This window comes from Hyla sarda, chromosome 2 (assembly GCF_029499605.1).
Source record: "Hyla sarda isolate aHylSar1 chromosome 2, aHylSar1.hap1, whole genome shotgun sequence".
In the NCBI taxonomy this organism is placed as follows: Eukaryota; Metazoa; Chordata; class Amphibia; order Anura; family Hylidae; genus Hyla; species Hyla sarda.
In genome coordinates this window covers 103277616-103301574 of record NC_079190.1, presented here as the reverse complement: position 1 = coordinate 103301574, position 23959 = coordinate 103277616, and the positions used below count along the sequence as shown (strand labels likewise).

The window sequence follows — 23959 nt, the reverse complement described above, 5'->3', positions numbered from 1 at the left end:
GTAAACAAAAGCATTTAAACCGGATTTTCTTTGATAGCATGGCAATACACAGAATACTGAGCCTTATGCTAGGCCAGGTTACTACAGCTCAGCTCCAATTCACTTCAATGTTTTATGACAATCATAGTAGATACTGTGCTGTATTGGTTTTTATTTTTTGAAGGGGAGGGGGATGTTTTTAGTATGTTCATCATGTTTACTGTGGATTATTGTTGTGGATTAGTACAAATTACAGAGATACTAATTTATATAGATGCTTTCCATCTCTATATTTTGACCCCTAAAACACATTTTTCTGCCTATAGAGCTCTGTGATGGCTAGTTTTTTTGCATGGTGAGCTGCAGTTTTTACTATGCTGAGGTACGTGAAACTCAGTTGTTGCTTTTTAATCATTTTTTGGGAGATGAATAAACCAAAGAAAACTATTCTGGCACTTAGTATTTTTTTGTAGGTTGGACATGATTGAGAGCCTTAAAAAAGCTGACTGCAGAATCTAGAGGGTTAAAAGAGATTGGAGTCATCTCTGATACTATCCACTGCTAGCATAATCTGTACTTAGCATTTGGCATATGCCACGTATGGAGTGGACTCAGCTACTGTGTTCGCTTCATTGTCCTTTAACACTGCCATGATGTAAGTCAGAGCAATAATGGGTTAAAAAGGATCAGTCCACTCTCCAGACAAGTCTATTTTACTTGAGGTTTAGATTCTTAATAAACAGCCGGAACATGTTTTCTTAGAATTCTGTAATAATATTTTTAGTCAATTTATACATTGACATGTGGCACACCCCTGCTGACCAGGTGGAATTGTAACACACAATTTATTCATTCATAATTATTCAAGGAGAATGGCACAATGCAAGCTTAAAAATGAATCAGGATTATTATTTCAAATATGTACTGAAACCGACAGGTCAGGAGTGGTAACAGGTCTTTTCTTTATAACACTTTGGCTACAATTCCTGATTTGCTAATACATGGCCATTTTTAAAGCTTTCCCTTCAGAATTTCATTCCTGCCCCATCTTCAGATCAGGAGTGGCGTGACACAGTCCAGGCTGGGTGGTACAGATGCCGAGGCATCTGTACAACATCCAACGAGTTCTGTGCACGAGTCTTATTTATTAGAAATGGCCTTGTGCATGGAACTCTAGCCTTGGCAAATGTACCACACAGCGTGGAAAACATTGCTCCATGCCCAATTTGAAGATTGGGCAGGAGTTAAAGGGGTACTCCAGTGGAAAACTTTTTTTTAATCAACTGGTGCCAGGAAGTCAAACAGATTTGTAAATTACTTCTATTAAAAAAATCGTAATACTTCCAGTACTTATCAGCTGCTGTATAATACAGAGAACGTTCTTTTCTTTTTGAATTTATTTTCTGTCTTTCCATGGTGCTCTCTGCTGACACCTCTGTTCATGTCAGGAACTGTCCAGTGGAGGATAGGTTTGCTATGGGGAATTGCTCCTGCTCTGGACAGTTCTTGACATGGACAGGTGTCAGCAAAGAGCACCGTGGACAGACAGAAAAAAAAATGAAAAAAATAAATAAATAAACTTTCTCTGTATTATACAGCAGCTGATAAGTACTGGAAGTATTAAGATTTTTTAATAAAAGTAATTTACAAATCTGTTTAACTTTCTGGCACCATTTGATTTAAAAAAAAAATGTTTTCCACTGGAGTACCCCTTTAAAACTTTGGAGGTACATTTTGGTACTGCATTCTATTCTAGTTCAAGCTTATATCTTACCAACTTAGCTTTGGCCATGAGCCTCCCTCTATACATGGAATGATTTCAAGTAATCCCCTAACTTCGATGGAGCCTCCTTGCCCCGTTTCCCTTACCTCTTTGTGAATGATTGTCTTCCACCACAATACCTAGGTATGTTAGGTAACTACAGATTGAAAGCTATGTCACTTGATGGGCAGATGGAATGAAGACATTATATGGAGCAGAATGGGCATCAAGAATCAAGGGGGTAAAATAAGCATTTTTTTTTTTTTTTTTTTTTTTTATAATTTAATCTCTGTACTGCAAAGTTACAAGTTTCTTTATTTCAGGCTCTGTTTACACTAGTATCGCCATGATACTAGTGTAAACAGAGCCTGAAATAAAGAAACTTGTAACTTTGCAGTACAGAGATTAAATTAATGGAATCTACATCACTGTGACCCAACCTCCTACAATGCATCCAAATAGTCACCAACAGATGCTATTGAATTTAATAGGATTCCTCAAGGTTTTCTTGCCATCAAAAATGTTGACAAGCTTGCCAAAGTTTAAAAAAGTAAGTATGGAGACAGCCTTAACGGGGTACTCCAGTGTAATTTTTAATTTAATTTTAATTTTTTTTTAAATGAACTGGTGCCAGAAAGTTAAACAGATTTGTAAATTATTTCTATTAAAACAATCTTAATCCTTTCAGTACTTTTTAGCAGCTGTTTGCTACAGAGGAAAAACTTTATTTTTTGAATTTCTTTTTTGTGTTGTCCACAGTGCTCTCTGCTGACACCTGATGCCCGTATCAGGAACTGTCCAGAGTAGAAGAAAATCCCCATAGAAAACCTATGCTCTTCTGGACAGTTCCTGACACGGACAGAGGTGTCAGCAGAGAGCACTGTGGACAAGACAAAAAAGAAATTCAAAAACTAAAGAATTTCCTCTGTAGCATACAGCTGCTAAAAAAATCTTAATCCTTTTTAGTACTTTTTAACAGAAGTACCCCTTTAAATGCAATAAAACAAATAAAAAAATGGTTAAAGTTATACATGGTTGGTTTAATACTTAATCTCTTAATCCATCCTTCAGCTCTTTTCACAAAAGAAAAGCCAATTTGAGTAATCGGTATGTGTTAATAAGCATCAGGAATTCAATATTAATAAGTAAGGCTGACCTGTAAATTACAAAGCCCTTGTACAGTGTTTCCCAACCAGGGTGCCTCTAGCTGTTGCAAAACTACAACAGCCATTGGATGTCTGGACATTCTAGAAGTTGTAGTTTTGCAACAGCTTTAGGCACCCTGGTTAGGAAACACTGCTTATGAGGACTATGACTGACCGCTTTAAAAGTCTACCTTCTTTTTATCCATTCCTAGTTTTGGCTGCAAAAACCTCCCTACCTATGAAATCATTCTTAAATAGTTAAAGAGAATTTCCACCAATAATCAAATAATACTGATCAGTAATTTGGAGTACATGCAATGTTAGATTGGTGAGGGTTAGAACAGCTGGACCTTTATAGTCCACCAGAATAGGGAGAACTCCCCGATCCCTTCTTGACAAGAAGGCCAAACTAAGGGATCGATATATGGAGTGATTGCCAAGTAACAGTGGTGCTTCTCCAGGGATTTTTGTATCCAACTTCTACAGAGCAGCAGTGCCCATTCTCTGTTCCTACTACACACCATGATAACAGGGTCTCCCATTTAACAGAGTAATGGGGGCTTCAGTGGTCAAACTCATACTAATCTAACACCGATTCCTAGGACATATTATTTGTAGAAAATATTAAAGGGGTACTCCGAAAAGGTGAAAACCTTTTTTTCTTTTACTTCAACTGGTGGCAGAAAGTTAAACATATTTGTAAATTACTTCTATTAAAAAAAACGTAATCCTTCCAGTACTTATTAGCTGCTGAATGCTAGAGAGGAAATTCTTTTGTTTTTAGAATGCTCTCTGATGACATCACGACCACAGTTCTATCTGCTGACGTTATTATAATAATAATAACACTTTATTTATTGTTGTCCTTAGTGGGATTTGAACCCAAGTCCCCAGCACTGCAATGCAGCAGTGCTAACCACAGAGCCACCATGCTGCCCTTAGCATACATCTGCTATGTATGGTTGCTAAAATGGACAGAGATGTCAGCAGAGAGCACTGTGTTCGTGATGTCATCAGTGTTCCAAAAAGAAAGGAATTTCATCTGTAGCATTCAGCAGCTAATAAGTACTGGAAGGATTAAGATTTTTTTAATAGAAGTAATTTACAAATATGTTTAACTTTCTGCCACCAGTTGATTTAAAAGAAAAAAGGTTTTCACCAGAGTACCCCTTTAAGTGTAGAAATATATTAGGACCTGTATTCATTTTGCTGTTATATTGAACACTTGTATTACTTACCTATAAGGAATTTCAAATGTTTCACTAAAAAGGCATAAATTAATGGGCACTTATTGGCTTGTTGTTTGTTCACTGTAGGTTCATACGTTTGAGCATTATGCTTGGCAGGCACATGTGAAAAGTGCCACCAACAGAGCAGAAGAAAATCCCCATAGCAAACCTCTCCTTCCTGTCGAGCATACAGCAGCTGATAAGTACTGGAAGAATTAAAAATTTTAAATAGAAGTAATTTACAAATCTCTAACTTTTTGGCACCAGTTGATTTAAAAAAAAATTAAATAAAAAATAGTTTTCCACCGGGTGTACCCCTTTAACATTCATGTGTTCTAAGTCTATGGGAAAGTGGATATCTGTGCACATGATATGTAAACAGGTGGATGCATTTTTAACAGTATAAATAAGTGATATGTCATTTATGTATATGGCTGAAAAAAATGCATCCGTTAGAGTAAATTCACATTATGAATGTCGGCATCCTGTCAAAATAGAATGTCAACGTATCTGTGCACAGACAGGCAAGGGCTAAGTTACTTTAAAGGTCTGAATGTAGTCAGCTAGTGACTACATTTGGGTAATTTTATAAATGTATACATGTTTTAACTAGGACCCTAAATTGTGGTTTTTCAGATCTAAAAGAGTAATTTAATACTTGTTCATGAGGCAATTATTTTAGCAACAGTATCCTGGCTGCCTTCCTACTATTAGTTTTATAAAATGAACTATACACAAAGCTGCTTATAAAACTGTTTGCCTAATGCTAATTCTATACCCAAGTCTAAGAACATGAGAATATTATTCATCAGTAAACTTGGATTTTCTCTATATTCTAAAATTGATAAATATGGAGATTTATCATTGCCTTTACAGCTGCTTTTTTTGTTTTGTTTACACTGGGTGGGTGAAATGTCGCACGAGCGCCTATTTGCAACTTTTTTTGCAGTACACAGAAACCTGAAAACTACCTTTCAAAAGTCAATTTCAACTTGCACATTGCAGTGGTAACGAATTTATCAAGTGCGAATGTCACACAAAAAGTCGCAAACCCCTCCAAAACACCACAAATCTATACCAGACCTGGCTTACAAACGTGCCTTTGGAAAGCCCTTTAAAAAAGTTGCATATTTTTAGGTGGAATCATACAAGATGGTGTTCTAAAGTGATTTATTGTTTTTTGTTTAGGTGCGCTAAATTTATCAACCCCCTATGATAGTATGATAAATATTTTGTACATAAGCGAAACCAAAAGCAACAAAAAAATTACTTTAAACCTCAATTTCAAAAGACAACAATGATACATTTCCAACATTATCTTTTTTCAAGTTCCTCGTTGACCTTGGCATTGACACAGGCACCTGCATGAAAATGAAAATCACATTCAATGATAGATCCCTATACCCTAAAAATAACTATTGTCTCATAGAAACAACCTTTTGGATCAATTATGCATCCACCCATTTCCAGGTAAACAACATTTGCAAAGCATAGACCATATAGACTGCCAGAAAGGTGAGGCATTACCCAGTCTATGCACGCACCTACATGATTACTACTTTAATGTAATAAGCTAACCACTTAGAATGGAAATTTCATCATGCCCATTCTAAGTCCCTAAATTAGAGTATTGCTCTTCATTTAAAATATCTTAAAAGGGTTGCCCGGTGAAAGATAGCTTATCCCCTATTTACAGGGTGGAGAAGTTTTTGAAAGGGAGTGAGAGTCTTTCCACTGGGCCCCCCCTTGTCATCTCCAGAATGGGGCCTGAGTCTCAGAGAGCCCGTGCTTCAGAGGGCATCAGGCTTTGCTTAATTCTGCCATGATATTTCTGTAAACTATCTTATACAGTATCAGTATAACTACATATTTGTATTAGCGAAGTGCCTTTATATTGTTTTTATGGCCAAGAAGCTGCTTGCAAGCCTTACATCAGCACAATGCCAAGCACAATGCCAAACACTGGATGGAGTGGTGCAAAGCAGTCTGATGGCAAGTTTGGTGAATGCCAGGGGAAGATTACCTGCCTGACAGCATTGTGCCAGCTGTAACGTTTGGTTACTGAGGGATAATGCTATGTAGTTGCTTTGAGGGTTTGGCCAAGGTCCCTTAGTTCCAGTGAGAAATCTTAACATTTCTGAAAGATAAGACATTTTTGACAATTGTATGCTTCAAAATGGGGGAACAGCTTGGGGAAGGCCCTTTTATGGTCCAGCATGGCTGTGCCCTAGTGCACAATACAAGGTCTGCAAAAGGCTTACATTCCTACAGACAAACTTTAAAATCTTGTCATCCCAGAGGAGTAGAAGCTGCTATAACTGCAAAGAGGGGTCTGCCTCCATATCAATGCCTATAGATACAGAATGGGATGTCCTAAAATCTCCTATAGGTGTAATGTGCAGCTGTCCCAATACTTTTGTCCATATAGTGTAGGTCATTGATCCAGCTGTTTTGTATACCACATGTACCAGAATATTTGCAACTTCTAATGGAGACATATGGAGAGTAGAATGATTAGAATATTCTAGTAATGGCAATGAATCATGTCAAAGCTTGTTACATAGTTGTTTTGTAAGAAAGAGTATAAAACTCTAACAATGGAACCATGAAATATCAACTCCAAAATCATGAATTTCCAACAATGAACATAATCTTTGGTAGATATAACCACATTTGTAGGATATTTTACCATAAAATGATAAAGTGGTATGGGATTAAAGATTTTTTTTTTTTTATATATGTCTGTGTAACACCAGACTTTTAACCCACCATCAAAGTAATACAGAAATAAAGGTAACACATGAGACAATATATATATATATATATTGTTTTAAAGGTGTTATCCGAGGGATAAGAATACATATTAGTGTCTGTTGTGCTTGCCACAGCATATGAAGTACTTTCAGTCCAATTATCAATTTCAGAAGACCCCAGGAGACCCTCGCTGGCTCATCACAGAAACGCTGCACTTCCAGATTTAGCATGGCTGCCCGATGCCCTGTGCCCACAATCCCCAATTCTTAGCGCGGCTCACTCGTTCTGTGGGCATCCCATGTCAGATAATGTACACCCTGTCACTCCCCTAGTTGACGCTCCTTACAGGGATGGGCTGAATATGGGCACAGACGGTCGGGAAAACTGGGAAAGTCACATGGGGCTATGACTTGTCAGGGCCAAAATGGTTGCTGGATCGGGTAAGATGGGGCCCAACAGTCAGAAGCTGAACGGATTACAAGACATTTGGTTTGCAGTACGTAACTGAAAACAATGATATGTCTTTAGAAAATTTAATGAATGCATATTGGGATGTTGTATAACTTTAGTGTGTGCATCCTATTGTGCATGCTAGAACATGATATTTTAATTGACAGGACTACCCCTTTAAGTAAAGAATAAATCCATAATTTACCTGAAAAATCCTTTGCAGCCCTCACATGTCATGGCATTAAAGTGGAAACCAGTCGCTTTGTCCCCGCAGACTCCACATATTCGGGGGACATTTTTATCAAATTCCATGTCAACATCAGGGAAGGATGTGCTTGCTTGCCTGTATTCCATGACTAAAACAAACAGAAGTAATAGGTGACTTACTGTGAATATCAAGTAAAACCAAGCAATCAGTATTGAGAGAATATCATTCAAGCTTAACCCTTCTAGGATCTGTCTATTTGGGGACAAGATCCAAATATTTTTTTTTTTTTATAAGCTTTATAAAATTTTGTAGCAGTATGCAGGCCTATTTTTTGTGGGATGATTCAAATTTAAAAAAAAATGATTAATGTGGGGGAGAAAAAAAACAAATATTAAAATAAAATAAATGGCTACAATGTTTAAAGAAAAATAATAAGCACATTTGGTATCATCTACAAACTTACACCTAAATAATGAAACCAACATAAAATACAACACTTTTTTTTTTTTTTTTTTATTGAATGAAAAGCCTAGTGAATTATTATAGATAATTATTTATCTTTGTAGTGGGAGCTATAGAGAAAACATTTTTGTAAAAATGTTGATAAAGCATTGGTAAAGCGACCGACACTGAACTGAACAGTAGGGTAAGGCCTAGTTCACATTGTCGTCAGACTCCGCTATTCGGAGTTCCGTCAGCAATTCGGCCAGAAGGAAGGGAGTTTAGCGGGGGGAAAAAATATAGTGCAACCTCTATTTTTTTTCTCCGCTAAAATCCTGTAAAAATTACCGGGTCAAGTGAATGGGGGCCATCGCAACCCAGCAGTGGCCGTTTGCACCTGACCAGTTTCAGGGTCAGACTGGCAGGAAGAAAAAAAAAACGATCGGACCCTTAACGGATCGGATGCAAATTATTATTGTTTATTATTATATAAAACGGTTATTAAAGGTGTTTGGTTTAGCAACCTCATACAAGGCCTTGACTGGTCTATTTCTAGCCTGAATTACACCTTGAACATGGGACTCATTCAAGTCAGTCATTGAAACAGGCAGTTTTAGCCTTGTGCTTAAAGAATACCTGTTGTCACCAAATAAAACTTTTAACCCCTTCCCGCTATAGGACGTATGCATACATCCAAGCACCCAACACGTTCGCGCTCTGGGACGTATGCATATGCCCTAGCGATCTCCAGCACTGCTGCCGGCAGCGCAGGAGAACGGCTGCGGGACAAGGCTGTCAATTACAGCCGGAGTCCCGCCGCAGCTGTCGGAGCCATGATTGCGCCAGTCCCGGCAGCATTAACCCCATAGATTCAGTGAACAATCCTGATCACGGCATCTATGGTGTTGACAGGAGGAGCGTGCTCCCCCTGTTCACCAAAGGCGGCACCGCAATATGGTCGCGGGTCGCCGTTGATTGCTACGGCAGCAGGAGGTCAGATCATGACCTCTTGTCTGCCTGCTATGGAAGCCTGTGAGATCCAGCCACAGGCTGGATCGCACAGGCTGTACAGTATGCAGCTGATCGGGTCATACTGTGCTGCAGTAAAAATGTATTGCAGTATAGTATAACCTGTAAAAAGTGTAAAAAATATAATAAAAAGTTGTTCAATAAAAGTATGAAGAAAATAAAAAATGTTAATAAAAAATGCCCCTTTCCCAATAAAAGCCCTGTATTATCACCGTAAAAGATCAAAAACACAAATCATATACATAATAGGTATTGCCATGTCCGTAATGACATGTACTATAAAACTATATTATCCCGCATGGTGAACGGCGTAAAAAAAAAAAAAAAAAAACATAATTCGCCAATTTTGGTACAAGTAGCGGAATAAAAAAAGATCAAAAGGTAGCACGTATTGCAAAAATTATACCAATAAAAAGTACAGCTCAACCTGCAAAAAATAAGCCCTCACTCAATGGCATCGGACGAAAAAGAACACAGAAAGCTCTATAAAATGGGTATCGCCATAATCGTGCTGACCCACAGAATAAATATAATATCACTTTTACCGCACAGTGTACACTATTAAAAAAAAAAGCCAGAAATTTTCCAGTTTTTCACAATACTTTGGCGTTTTTCACAAAAAATACTGCATGTGTCAACAAAAATGCACCACTTATATAAAGTGCAATATGTCACAAAAAAACTCTCAGAATTGCTCAGCTCAGTAAAAGCTTTCTTAAGTTATTACGATTTAAAGAGATACATGTCAAATATAAAAAAATAAAAAGAGCCTGGTCATTACGGTAAAAAAAATGGGTCCGTCCTTAAGGGGTTAATATAGTGTTCCTTGTGTAATTAGCAGACACTTTCCCATTCACTTGCTTTTAAAATGATCAACATAAATATGTTTAAGATGCAATAGAAAAAAAGGCCACTAGGTGGCTCTGTTCTGTTCCCTGCCCCAATTAATACAGTGAGTTTGGTCTCCTCCCGGCCTGGCAGGAGACCAAACTCAGGAAGTGTTTCTCTGCACGGAGCTTGATTGACAGCTGCACAGTGCCTCAGTGAAAGCTGCAAAGAGCCTCACTGAAACATGCACAGACTTGTGGTCTTCTATTCATCACAGCAATGCAACGATGTGAGGGCGGAAGTGGTCCCCCAGAAGGCTTCAGTGATGTCATGCCTACTGGGAAATGCCCACTTTCTCCTGCTGGGATGATAGAGTTTTTAAAGCTCTGAAATGTTTTTTTTAAGGGTGGGAGGAGTAGTTGGGGAAAATAGCCTGAGTTAGTTTAGAAAAGTGTATTTGGTGACAGGTACTTTTTAAGCAGAAGTCATGAAGACAACCCCTGTGCATGAATCCCAAACAGGACATAAAGCATATCCCATAGGGTGCCCCCCCCCCCCCCCCTCACGAGCTAAAATAGAGAGCTGCTAAGTAATCTGAATGGTCACCTTGTAATACTACATTTACACTGCAGTGGCTACTATATCTGGCCTGATAAGAACTCCACTAGCAAAAGCAACTGTTTTCCCAGGGGTGTTGGGTGTTTCATATAAAAGATTTGTTATAAAAAAAATAAAAAATAAATAAAAAAGGATGTTGCCAATAGCAGAATAATTGATTCATGATTTTTTTTTTTTATAATTGATTTATGATATATAATTTTTTTAACCATCACTGTCTTGTGACCGCTGGTTAACATTAAACAACAGGTCTCTGTGAACTCAATATGACATACCATAGCACAAGGGTGTCATGTGATGTGGTATATAAAGAAAATGATACATAAAGTATAGAAAGAAGTAATTTCAATCTTAAAAGAATCCCTTTAATTATAATCTGTCTTAGTGCTTCCCTGCCCTCTTTGTGGCCACAGCAGATCATATACAGTGTCTCAGTTTCGACACATGCAGCTCAATAAAAATAAAAAAGAAACTAGTTTAATTTAAGTTTACTTAGAAAGCTGTGTCAATAGTATAGATGGAAGTAGTATGCTGGGAGTTGAGGTTTTGCAACATCTTGAGGGTTACTGTTTGAGACCACTGGTATAGATGTAAAAAGTATATTTTATATATAGACAAAGAATAAGTCAGCCAGCACTTTAGTTGATACCAAACTATTATATGGACCTGGCCTACAGGTGCACGCTACTAGGCTAGATATACAGCAACAGAAGAATGCAGCAGCACACTGCCAGCACAAGGATATAGGTGAAACATGAATATGCAGTTAAAACATGGAGAGCTATACAGCTATGGTGTAATAGATGCAAATGTGAAACTATGAAATAGTGAGGCACTTAGCTCGCCTTGCAGGCCAGGTCCATATAATAGTTTGGTATCAACTAAAGTGCTGGCTGACTTATTCTTTGTCTGTATTGCACATACGGGGGAGTGGCTACCTCCATGTTGGCCTTGCACCCCACCCACCTCTATCAGGTGTGTATATAAGGTGGCTTGGATGTTCCAGATCCTGCCATGCTTACTGAACTGTTCACACAGAGGCATATTCACAGTGTAGGGTCCGTCCCAATGAGGCCACCTTATCGCGGTGGGACGGTCCAAGCTATTTGACCGCCGGCGGAGACAAATCTGCGAGCTAAGTGCCTCACTATTTCATAGTTTCACATTTACATCTATTACACCATAGCTGTATAGTTCTCCATGTTTTATCTGCATGTTCATGTTTCACCTATATCCTTGTGCTGGCAGTGTGCTGCTGCATTCTTCTGTTGCTGTGTATATATTATATATATATATATATATATATATATATATATATATATATATATACTATCCATGCCAAACACATATCACTGATTAATTATTAAGGTCATCACTTTACTAATATAAACTGGGTTAAAATTTTCCCCTATTCCAGAACACTTAATTCCGCACGGTGTGTTACCTCATAGTCCCTTCAGTATATAAATGTGATTTCCACTATAACTAAATAACTGCTTCGGAGAAAATAAAACTTGTACTTTCCACATCATTTATAGTAATGACCGGTAGTGAATGCCAATCCTGTGTTACGGGCAGTTGTCCAACTCAGCATCAGAAACACTGTTCACACTATACTCAGTATAGTGATTCTGAAGTCAATACAACAAAAAAAGATTTTTTCAGGTCACTAGTCAGTTCTTCTATTTCTTAAATCTACATATTAGTAAACACAGTGATATGACGTTCACAGCTTTGCCTGAATACTTATTCATCTACCATATGCACTGCAAGAGATCTGCATATTAGAATGAGGGTAGGAAACTAGATAGCTCTGTTGTGCTGATATATAAATATACAGATACAGAACCACCTTTACTAAGAGTGTTGGGTTTTTACTAAAGTGAAATGTTTCAGACTTGCAGGATCCCACTCTATTAATTATGGAGCTTGTGCTGGATCTGGACTTCAGGGTCTCTGGTCCGGCAGGAAAAAGATGGATGCAGATCTGGGTGTCCGGGTGCGGTGGTCCTGTGTCCCAGGTGGGGGTACGGGATAGTAAGGATACTGGAAGTGTTGTATTGTGAAAGACTTCTTTTCTTTATTCAACTTGAAAGACTAGACGAGGAGTATCATATTCTCCCCAAGAAACAATAGCCTATAAGGCCATGTTCACACAACATAATTTTGTGTGAAATTCCACTCTGAAACACCTGCCACAGAAATCCCGATTCCAACCTCTTCCTAAATAATTGACTTTGTGTAAAATCATAAATACATTATTCTACTATTGGCAACATATTTTTTTTAAAACAAAACTCTATTTGAAATTTGCAACACCCCTGGCAAATAGTTGATTTTGCAAGTGGAGTTGAGGCCAGATATAGTAGCCACTGCAGTGTAAATGTAGTATTACAAGGTGACCATCCAGATTATATAGCAGCTCTCTATTTTAGACCACCTTGTGTGATATCATCATGACGTTCAGGATTTATGCACAGGGGGTGACATGACGGTGGAAGCCGCTTGGAAATGCATTGCCATCTTAGGAGACGGCGCATTTATAAGTGGTCCTAGCGCCGCCATGTTCCAGCCGAGGCCCGTTATATGCGGAATGTTGGCCTATGGTTTGTGGGCGCACAGTCCTCAAAAAATTCTGTCATGTCAACATGGCCTAACACAGTATGAAATGCCACAAACGTTTTTTTTCCTGAGTTAGTCTGTACAAACCAAAAAAATGCACAAAGCAAACAGAAGTACTGTATGGGCACAATTTTCCATGTGGAATTGAGCATATAGAATCTCTAGCAGCTTAAAAGGGGTACGCCATTAGAAAACATTTTCTTTTAAAATGAACTGGTGCCAGAATGTTAGACACATTTGTAAATGACTTCTATTAAAAAAAATCTTAATCCTTCCAGTACTTGCTGCAATACAGCTGCTGTATACTACAGAGGAAGTGGAGTTGTTCTTTTCTGTCTGACCACAGTGCTCTCTGCTGACACCTCTGTCTGTGTCAGGAACTGTCCAGAGCAAGAGAGGTTTGCTATGGGGATTTGCTTCTTCTCTGGACAGTTCCTGACACGGACAGAGGTGTCAGCAGAGAGCACTGTGGTCAGGCAGAAAGGAAATTGAAAAAGAAAAGAACTTCCTGTGGAGCATACAGCTGCTGTTAAGTACTAGAAGGATTAAGATTTTTAAACAGAAGTCATTTACAAATCTGTTTAACTTTCTGGCACCAGTTTTCCAGTGGAGTACCCCTGTAATTCCATTTAGATACAATAGAAGTTTTCATCAGATGTTAAATAAAATATTCCTCATCCTCTAAGAAATCCACAGTGAAGTCCACTGTGACAAATCTGCATGACAAGGAGTGGATGGGTCTTCAGTAAATGTCTACAGCAAATCCTACTAGTGTGCATTAAAAGGGTTATCCAGGAAAAACATTTTTTATATATCAACTGGCTCCAGAAAGTTAAACAGATTTGTAAATTACTTCTATTAAAAAATCTTAATCCTTTCAGTACTTATGAGCTTCTGAAGTTAAGGTTGTTCTTTTCTGTCTAAGTGCTCTCTGATGACACGTATCTCGGGAAACGCCCAGTTTAGAAGCAAATCCCCATAGCAAACCTCTTCACAAATGGGCGTTTCCCGAGACACGTGTCATCAGAGAGCACTTACACAGAAAAGAACAACCTTAACTTCAGAAGCTCATAAGTACTGAAAGGATTAAGATTTTTTCATAGAAGTAATTTACAAATCTGTTTAACTTTCTGGAGCCAGTTGATATATAACAAAAAAAGTTTTTTCCTGGAATACCCCTTTAACCCTTCTGCAGTTTTTTCCAGCATATCCCTGGGACTCTAGCTGTTTTTCTTTTGACATTTCAGTTTTATAATGGTAATACTAGGTATGTTGACAGAACACACTACTGCTTGCATTTTCTACAAACGTCTGATATATTGACAGGTTTTTCTTGAACTTTTCTCCTACAAACATATACATTATTGCAAGTTTACACTAGTAAATACTAAAATACTGCATTCGTTTTTATTTATGCAGACATGGCGACGGCTAAGATTATGCTGTTTTCTGCTAGAGGGGAAAATACACAGCACTTTTACCTTGAGGCATGGAAAATGGCCTTGCTTTCTTTATCTTCATATATGAACTGTGCTCTTTCTATGCATTCTACCGCGTCAGCAAACACCCCACCCTTCAGTCCAGCAACAAGTTAGTTGAACGTTCAAGGAGCTGACAAAGTCCATACAAACACAATCAGCTTTCCGTAGCTCACATACAACATACTGGATCATTCTGCGCCAGAATATATACATTTAGGCTCGGTTCACACACCGTACAACCAGAACAAAAAAGAAAAATTCTAATAAAGTGTTATGGTAAAGTTCATGGAAAAGTGTCCGTTTGTGTACACCAGTGTTTTTCAACCAGGGTGCCTCCAGATGTTGCAAAACTACAACTCCCAGCATGCCCGGACAGCCAACGGCTGTCCGGGCATGCTGGGAGTTGTAGTTTTGCAACAGCAGGAGGCACCCTGGTTGGGAAACACTGGTGTACACATTGATAAAAAAAAAAATACTTTCATTCCAATGTCAAAAAAGATTTTTTGTAACACATTATTATATAAAAACCTATTTGGTGGCTGTTTACTTTTTAGGACAAAATAAACTCATAATTAAAAATCTCTCAGGAGGAGGAGGAGGAGGATTTATCCTTGGTTTAGGCTAGAATTCCATTTGTTTGGGGTGTTTTGCCCCAAAAAATTCCAAAATGGACAGAAAAAAAATGTCATGGCCAAATGTAAGCAGGGAGTCAATAGGGAAATGCAAAATGCCAAACCCACTTTTCGTTTTTGGGTTTAGCGTTTTTTTTCCCCCCCTGACCCCAGCGTTTTGCAGTGATCTGGCAGTTTTGCCAAGTCGCAGCTTGCTGAGACTGTAGCGTTTATTTCAAGCAAAAACACCATAGTTTTGGCATCCCTGGAGGGAAGCAGTGATGCATAGCATCCCAACTTCCCTCAGCAGCCACAAAGCTTCCAGTGCAGCATAGTGCTGCCCTAGGAGCTGTCCCTAAAGAGATCAGGACTTCAGCTGTGCCGCGACTACAGAGTTGGGAACATAGCTGATGCTGAGCAGTAGATATACGTTGTATATCTACCACCCAGCAAGAATTTAGAGTAAGCCTGCAATGTGTATACAGTATATACATTGCTGGTTCACTTATCCCCTTGCTGAGCGCTATACGCCAGCCGAGCAGGTAAAGGGTTAACCAGCACTTCAGATCAGTGCTGGTTAACCCTTTGATTCTATACAGTATATATAGCCATATACAGGCTGTATATACTGTATACAGAAGCCGTCCACTTACCCCATCCTGCTGCATGGGCTGGTCAATGTAGCTCTGCCCCCCCCTAGTGATGACATCATTAGGGGCAGAGCTACAGCCAGGAGCAAAAGTTTGTCAGGGCATGCTGGGAGTTGTAGTTTTGCAACAATTAAAGGCTCCCTGTTTGGGAAGACAAGTATATTTCTCCAACAGAACTCCGGAGGGAAATTCCGCTCAGAAAACATGAAATGTGAATAGGCTGAAAGGTTCTGTTTATACCTGCATTGTGGCTTCCATTTATAGCAGGGCCCACATCGCTCTGCAGAATCCATCACACAACAAAAACCAGTGGTGCTTGACAGATGCTCCTGACTTATAGTTGGGTGTGTCAGGTTCTGCCGACTTGAATAGGAATAAAGCACTGCATGCAGATTTCACATAAGAATTTTTTCTATATTTTTATGAGGTTCTGAATGTATCATTAGATAGTACAGAGTGATTGTTGGGTTTTTTCTAATGTTTTGTGTATACTCTACGTCTACTGCTCCTTTAAATATACTCAGCAGTAAGAGATACAGCAGATACAATACAATGTATCTATGGTGGTTATCAAGGGATAAGGATAAGTAAATGATTCATCAAGCCTTTTACCTTGCTATAAAAGAAAATATGTAATGAAGCAAAGGTATGAGAACTTTGTAAGCAGCAGTGGTGTGCTCTTTCTACTAAGATTAAAACTTACAAGCTTTCTAAAATCTATTTCTCATTACCAAAATCATAATGGAGAGCTTTACTATGCACTTTACTTACTGCAGACAGCATCTTCATTAATTTATGTAGCCTTATAAACCTGCTGGTGCTTCCAATATATTCCAACATATAATTAATACAAGTTTCACTATAAGAGGCATGAACCAACCATGAACATTTAGTCTATCCACAGGAAGCAGTCTGCAGAAGTATTGAGCAGTGCTTAGCTATTTCTATACCTCCCACAGATGTGTATGTGGGGTAGTATGGGGTGCTAGGATCCCAGCAGTCAGATGCCCACAGAGCTAACATTTTTAAATTATCTTATGGAAAAGTGGTAAATTATCATAGCTGGAATACCTCATTAAAGGGTACTAAAGGACCCAAACAGTGGCTTTAAGCCCTAAGGCTGGAACTCCACTGTGTTTTTTTTTTTTTGCAAAAACGCCAATTTTACCGCACTGCGTTTTTTTTTTGTGAAAAAACGCCGCGTCCAGATGTTAGCTGCAAGTCAACAGTAAACTGCTAAATTCCAGATTCACTTGGCGTTTTTCAGTTTGGCGTTTTTTTAATCCTTTTGCAGTTTTTAAGCAATTTCGGGCTCAGAGGCTGGATTTTCAAATCGCCCGACAAAACTTAGTTTGGCATTTTTTGCCCTGAAATCGAGGCGCTTTCCACCCATAGAAGTCTATGGGAGAGCAAAAACGCCATGTTTGTTTTAAATTTGGCGTTTTTGCAGGCGGTTTTTATTCTTTTTTGGACTTCAGCGATCCAAAAAAATGGAGATTTCTTTTTTATAAAAATTTTGTAGGGTACCATAAAAAAAAATTATAAAAATGATACAGTAGTGATGGAAAAAAATAGTATCTAACGAAACTTATCTTTTTTATTATGAAATGTTTATTAATTTTTAAACAGGGATCAATTTATGTGAGTGGGTAAAGCACTAAAAATGTAGCCGACAATAATAAAAATGTAGTGTAGTGTTTTAAAACATTTTTTAGGTAGTACTACTACTCCCAGCATGGAACACACTGTTCCATGATGGGAGCAGTAGTACCTGTACTAATTGACAGATTGCCGGGGTCCTTTGCATACATATTTTATATATTATATATACACACACACACACATACACATATTCATATTTCCCGCAGAGCTGTGATTGGCCAGATGGGTCCAGCAAATCACAGCTCTCTGTGAGAATTAGGAATATGTATATATATACGGCCGTGCAGGGGACCATAGGAGACTGGCCGCATCCATACATTATACAGGAGCATCACAGCAGGTGTCAGTAGTGATACCCGCAGTGATCTTTCCTTAACTGCAGGTACTACTACTCCCAACATGGAGTACACTCTGCTCCATGCTGGGAGCTGTAGTACCTGCATTAATAGACAGATTGCAGCGGGTGTCAGAAGTTACACTCGCTGCGATCTGTCTATTAATGCAGGTACTACAGCTCACAGCATGGAGCAGAGTGTGCTCCATGTTGGGAGTAGGAGTACTTGCAGTAAGTGACAGATCACAGCGGGTATTACTACTGACACCTGATGTGATCGTCCTGTCTATAGCAGAGATGCAGAGCTGCTGTATACGTCGCTCGCATCCCTGCTCTGCACTATGCTCCGGGCCGGCCGCTCATTCATTCATCTTTTCCTCAGAGCTGTGATTGGCTGAAACAATCCGGCCAATCACAGCTCTGGGCGGAATATATGAATGAGTGACGTGAATAGAACATCACTCAAGAGTACAGAGCAGAGGTGAGAGCACTGTATAGAGCCGTTCCATCTCTGCTATATTATGGACGATCACATTGGGTGTCAGACTGACACCTGGGGCGATAGGTCTATAGTACAGGTACTACTACTCCCACATAAAAAATGTGGGGGAAAAAAAAGAGAAAAAAAGTTAAACACACACTTTACAAAAAAATGTATAAAAATGTTATAAAAAATAAATATTTAGTTAAATAAATTTTTACATCCCTACTGCATCCTTTTTTTTTTTTTTTTTTGGTACCCAACTATTTTGTAAAAAAAGCGCAAAAGGGGCCAAAAAAGGCAAATTCCACACAAAGGTAAAAACGCCAGAAAAAAACTATAGAAAAAATTACAAAACGCAGAGGAAAACTGTGGAAGTTTTTCTAGCTTTTTTTCTGGTGTTTTTATGCCACAAAAATTGCAGGGCAAAAATCTCAGTGGAGTCCTAGCCTAAAGGGCAAAGCCCATTTTGGCCTTTAAGACAATTTTCATTTTTTTGTGTTTTTGTGTCTTCTAAGAGGTATATAACTTATTTTTCCCCCTACAGACCCATATAACGGTTTGTTTTTGGTGACCATTTGTACTTTTTATGGTAAAAATGAAAGGTGTCATTACAATGTACCATGAAACCAAAATTCAACATCACAGGGTACTTGCGCAGAGAAAAGTGGGAAAATCTAAGGTGACATTCACACTGCCGGCTGTCTCAGTCAGTGTTAAGCCCGTTATTTTAGGATCGAGAAAACCGGAGAAAAAATAGTGCTTGTATCATCTTTTTCTCTGGCTTTTGTCTCCGAAAATAACGGCGGCTATTGAAAATAATGGGGTCCATCAGGGGTCCATTTACGGCCGATAAACTGCAAAATAAAAAATAAAAAAAAGGAAGTTTGACGGCTGAATTTGCCGAACCAATGGTGAAAAAGGAATGGTACTTTATTGTAAAAACATATTGTAAACACATAGGTTAAGCATTTCTAGCCCAAATCGGGCTCTTAGGCTAAGTCTCCACTTGTTTTTTTGTCATGCTTTTTTAGATATTAAAAAAACACCAGAAAAAAACGCCTGAAAAATTGCCAGTGCAATGTACGTCATCATGCGTTTTTTTCTGGCATTTTTTCCGGCGTTTTTTTTTTCATTTGTGTGGAAATTGCATTTTTGTCACCCAAAATATTTTTTTCTCACTTTTTTTTTAAACATTTTTTAGGTAGTACTATTACTCCCAGCATGGAACAGACGGTTCCATGCTGGGAGTAGTAGTACCTGTAGTAATAGACAAATCGCCCCGGGTCTCAGTCCTGACACCCGATGCGATCGTCCATTATATAGCACAGATGCCGCTGTATACAGCGCTCACATCTCTGCACTATACTCCGGCCATTGATGTGAATAGAACATAATTCATTCATATTTCCCACCCAGAGCTGTGATTGGCCGGATGGTTGCAGCCAATCACAGAGAAATATGAATGAGTGAGTGGCCGGAGTACAGAGCAGGGATGCGAGCGCTGTATACAGTCGCTCCATCCCTGCTATAGACAGGACGATCACAGCGGGTGTCAGTAGTGACATCCAATGTGATGTGTCCTTAAGTAGGCACTACTACTCCCAACATGGAGCACACTCTGCTCCATGCTGGGAGCTGTAGTATCTGCATTAATAGACAGATCGCAGCAAGTGTAACTTCTGACACCCGCTGCGATCTGTCTATTAATGCAGGTACTACAGTTCCCAGCATGAGGCAGTGTGCGCTCCATTTGGGAGTAGTATTACCTGCAGTTATGGAAAGATCACAGCGGCTATCACTACGGACACCCGCTGTGATCCTCCTGTATAATGTATGGATGCAGCGGCTGCTCTCCTATGGTCCCCTGCACGGCCGTATATATACACATATTCCTATTTCTCACAGAGAGCTGTGATTGGCTGGAACCATCTGGCCAATCACAGCTCTGCGGGAAATCTGAATAGGTGTATATATACACGTCAGTGCAGGGGACCATAGAAGAGCGCCCGCCGCATCTATACGTTATACAGAAAGATCGCAGCGGGCGATCTGTCTATTAGTACAGGTAGTAAAGAAAAAAAGTGAAAAACACACACACACACACACAATACATTTTTATAATTGTCGGCTACATTTTTATTTCCCTGTACACATAAATTGATCCCTGTTTAAAAAGTAATAATTTTTTTTTTATAAATTTTGTTAGATACAATTTTTTTCCTTCACTACTGTATCTTTTAAAAAAAAAAAAAATTTTGATGGTACCCTACGAAATTTTATTCAAAACAGGTATCTACATCACTTTTTTGGATCTCTAAAGTCCAAAAAAAGATTAAAAACCGCCTGCAAAAACGCCAAAGTTAAACCCCACATATCGTTTTTCTTGGCGTTTTCTCACTCCCATAGACTTCTATTGGAGCAAAACGCCACGATTTTGACTAAAAACGCCGGTTTGAGCGACATACAGCATTTTTTTCAAAACGCCAAGGAGCTGGAAAAAAAAACCGCAAAAAAAGTGAAAAAAACGCCAAAAGGATTTAAAAAAAACGGCAAGTGGCATTAGAAATTTGTGATTTCTCATTGATTTACAGCTATCATCTGGCCAAAAAAACGTCATGCGGCAGAATTGGCGTTTTCTTGGCTTTTTGCCAAAAAAAACAAAAAAACTAAAGTGGAGACTTAGCCTCAATCAGGCACAATTAAAAGTTTCCACAAGGTGCTACAAATATACACAAGAGGACACAAATTGGAATAAAAAAAAAAACTTCCAGGTTCATACCCGGTGACGTCACCACACATTGTTACAAGAGAGGCAAAAAGTTATAAAAACAATCAAAACTCAGTATACACCATTAAAACATGGTTCATTAAAATATACAATTCATTCATGCATAAAGCTTAAAGAAACAACATAAGCATAAGTATTAGATATCACTGGAGAGTGAGAGACAGAGCTAGCAGGGAGATGCGATCCCCGTTGACCGCACAGGGAGAGATGCTCTGCACTGTATCGGACACCGGCCAATGAAGAGCACAGCACTGGAGGAAGTACAGCTGTAGCTGATGGTACAGGAGAGAGCTGATCTGTGCAGGGTAAGATACTCTTCATGGTAATTGACAGGAGAAATCTGTGCATGATACAGTGCAATAATATGCAGAGCGACTGGGTTCATGCCTCCGCTAGTAGTGTAGATACTCTGAGATAATAGACAGGGGAGTGCTCAGGAAGACACAACTACCGCTGTCTGAACAAGAGGGAGCTGCTCTCTGCAGGGTGAAATGCTCTGCACTGTGATTTAACACAGCGATCCATGCACAATATAGCGCTGCGGTTCCATGCAAGGAAGGTAGTTCTTGTAGAAGAGCCTACTATTGTTTGCACAGTGAAAAAAGTCTCACTTTTCTTCTCTTAAAAATAGATAGAATATGTCAGAGATGGGCAGTATTTATGGTGCAGGCAAATTGATCTATGCAGTATCCTTAATATAACCAATGAAATTATTGGAGATGTGCGCTATAGCAAGAAAAAAAAAAAAAAACATTTTTAAATTACATTTATATATATATATTTGTTTAATTTTTTTTATTTTTTATTTTTTTGCTATATTGAGGATACTGCATAGATCAAAATTCTTATTGGAGGGTGGAAATTTATAAGAGAACTGCTATTTTTAAATTTTATTTTACTTTATTTTTTTTGGAGGGGGGGTGGTTGTTTTTTTACACAGTGTACTGTAGGACAATGTGATTAAAACGATTAACAAACCAAACCAATTTATATACACTGCTCAAAAAAATTAAGTGAACACTAAGATAAACACATCCTAGATCTGAATGAATGAACTAATCGTATGAAATACTTTCGTCTTTACATAGTTGAATGTGCTGACAACAAAATCACACAAAAATCATCAATGGAAATCAAATGTATCAACCCATGGAGGTCTGGAAATGGAGTCACACTCAAAATCAAAGTGGAAAACCACACTACAGGCTGATCCAACTTTGATGTAATGTCCTTAACCCCTTAAGGACCGGAGGTTTTTCCGTTTTTGCATTTTCGTTTTTTGCTCCTTGCCTTTAAAAAATCATAACTCTTTCAAATTTACACCTAAAAATCCATATGATGGCTTATTTTTTGCGCCACCAATTCTACTTTGTAATGACGTCAGTCATTTTGCCCAAAAATCTATGGTGAAGCGGGAAAAAAAATCATTGTGCGACAAAATTTAAAAAAAAACGCTGTTTTGTAACTTTTGGGGGCTTCCGTTTCTACGTAGTACATTTTTCGGTAAAAATGACACCTGATATGTATTCTGTAGGTCCATACGATTAAAATGATACCCTACTTATATAGGTTTGATTTTGTCGGACTTCTGGAAAAAATCATAACTACATGCAGGAAAATTAATACGTTTAAAATTGTCATCTTCTGACCCCTATAACTTTTTTATTTTTCCGTGTATGGGGCGGTATGAGGGCTCATTTTTTGCGCCGTGATCTGAAGTTTTTAACGGTACCATTTTTGCATTGATAGGACTTATTGATCGCTTTTTATTCATTTTTTCATGATATAAAAAGTGACCAAAAATGCACTATTTTGGACTTTGGAATTTTTTTGCGCGCACGCCATTGACCGTGCGGTTTAATTAACGATATATTTTTATAATTCGGACATTTCCGCACGCGGCGATACCATTTATGTTTATTTTTATTTTTATTTACACTGTGTTTTTTCTTTTATGGGAAAAGGGGGGTGATTCAAACTTTTAATAGGGAAGGGGTTAAATGATGTTTATTCACTTTTTTTTTGCACTTTTTTTTTGCAGTGTTATAGGTCCCATAGGGACCTATAACACTGCACACACTGATCTTTTACATTGATCACTGGTTTCTCATAAGAAACCAGTGATCGATGATTCTGCCGCATGACTGCTCATGCCTGGATCTCAGGCACTGAGCAGTCATTCGGCGATCGGACAGCGAGGAGGCAGGTAGGGGCCCTCCCGCTGTCCTGTCAGCTGTTCGGGATGCCGCGATTTCACCGCGGCTATCCCGAACAGCCCACTGAGCTAGCCGGCATGCTTTCGGTTTCACTTTAGACGCGGCGTTCAACTTTGAACGCCGCGTCTAAAGGGTTAATAGCGCGCGGCACAGCGATCAATGCCGCGCGCTATTAGCCACAGGTCCCGGCCGTTGTTAGAGGCCGGGCCCGAACCGCTATGACGCGGGGCCACGCCGTGGCCCCGCGTTATAGATCGGGAGTGGACACATGACGTTCCAGTACGTCATGTGTCCTTAAGGGGTTAAAACAAGTCAAAATGAGGCTCAGTAGTATGTGGCCTCCACGTGCCCGTATGACCTCCCTACAATGCCTGGGCATGCTCCTGATGAGGTGGCGGATGGTCTCCTGAGGGATGTCCTCCAAGACGTGGACTAAAGCATCAGCCAACTCCTGGACAGTCTGTGGTGCAACGTGGCGGTGGATGGAGCGAGACAGTGGTCTTCAACCTGCGGACCTCCAGATGTTGCAAAACTACAACTTCCTGCATGCCCGGACACCCAACGGCTGTCCAGGCATGCTGGAAATTATAGTTTTGCAACATCTGGAGGTTGAAGACCACTGGTATAGAGTGTCAGCCGGCGGCCGCAACAAGCAGGAGGACGAGGAG

At 39.1% G+C, this 23959-nt stretch overlaps 1 protein-coding gene across 3 annotated transcripts in view; it reads right to left on the bottom strand.

Annotated features, from left to right (window-relative positions):
- VDR (vitamin D receptor) overlaps window positions 1–23959 on the bottom strand; it is a 180354-nt gene that overhangs the window by 88684 nt on the left and 67711 nt on the right. For all 3 annotated transcript variants that reach the window (XM_056562744.1, XM_056562743.1, XM_056562745.1), the window contains one exon: window positions 7525–7675. In XM_056562744.1, the coding sequence (XP_056418719.1) occupies window positions 7525–7673 (149 nt within the window). In that variant the 5' untranslated portion in view covers window positions 7674–7675. The remainder of the gene's footprint in view (window positions 1–7524; window positions 7676–23959) is intronic.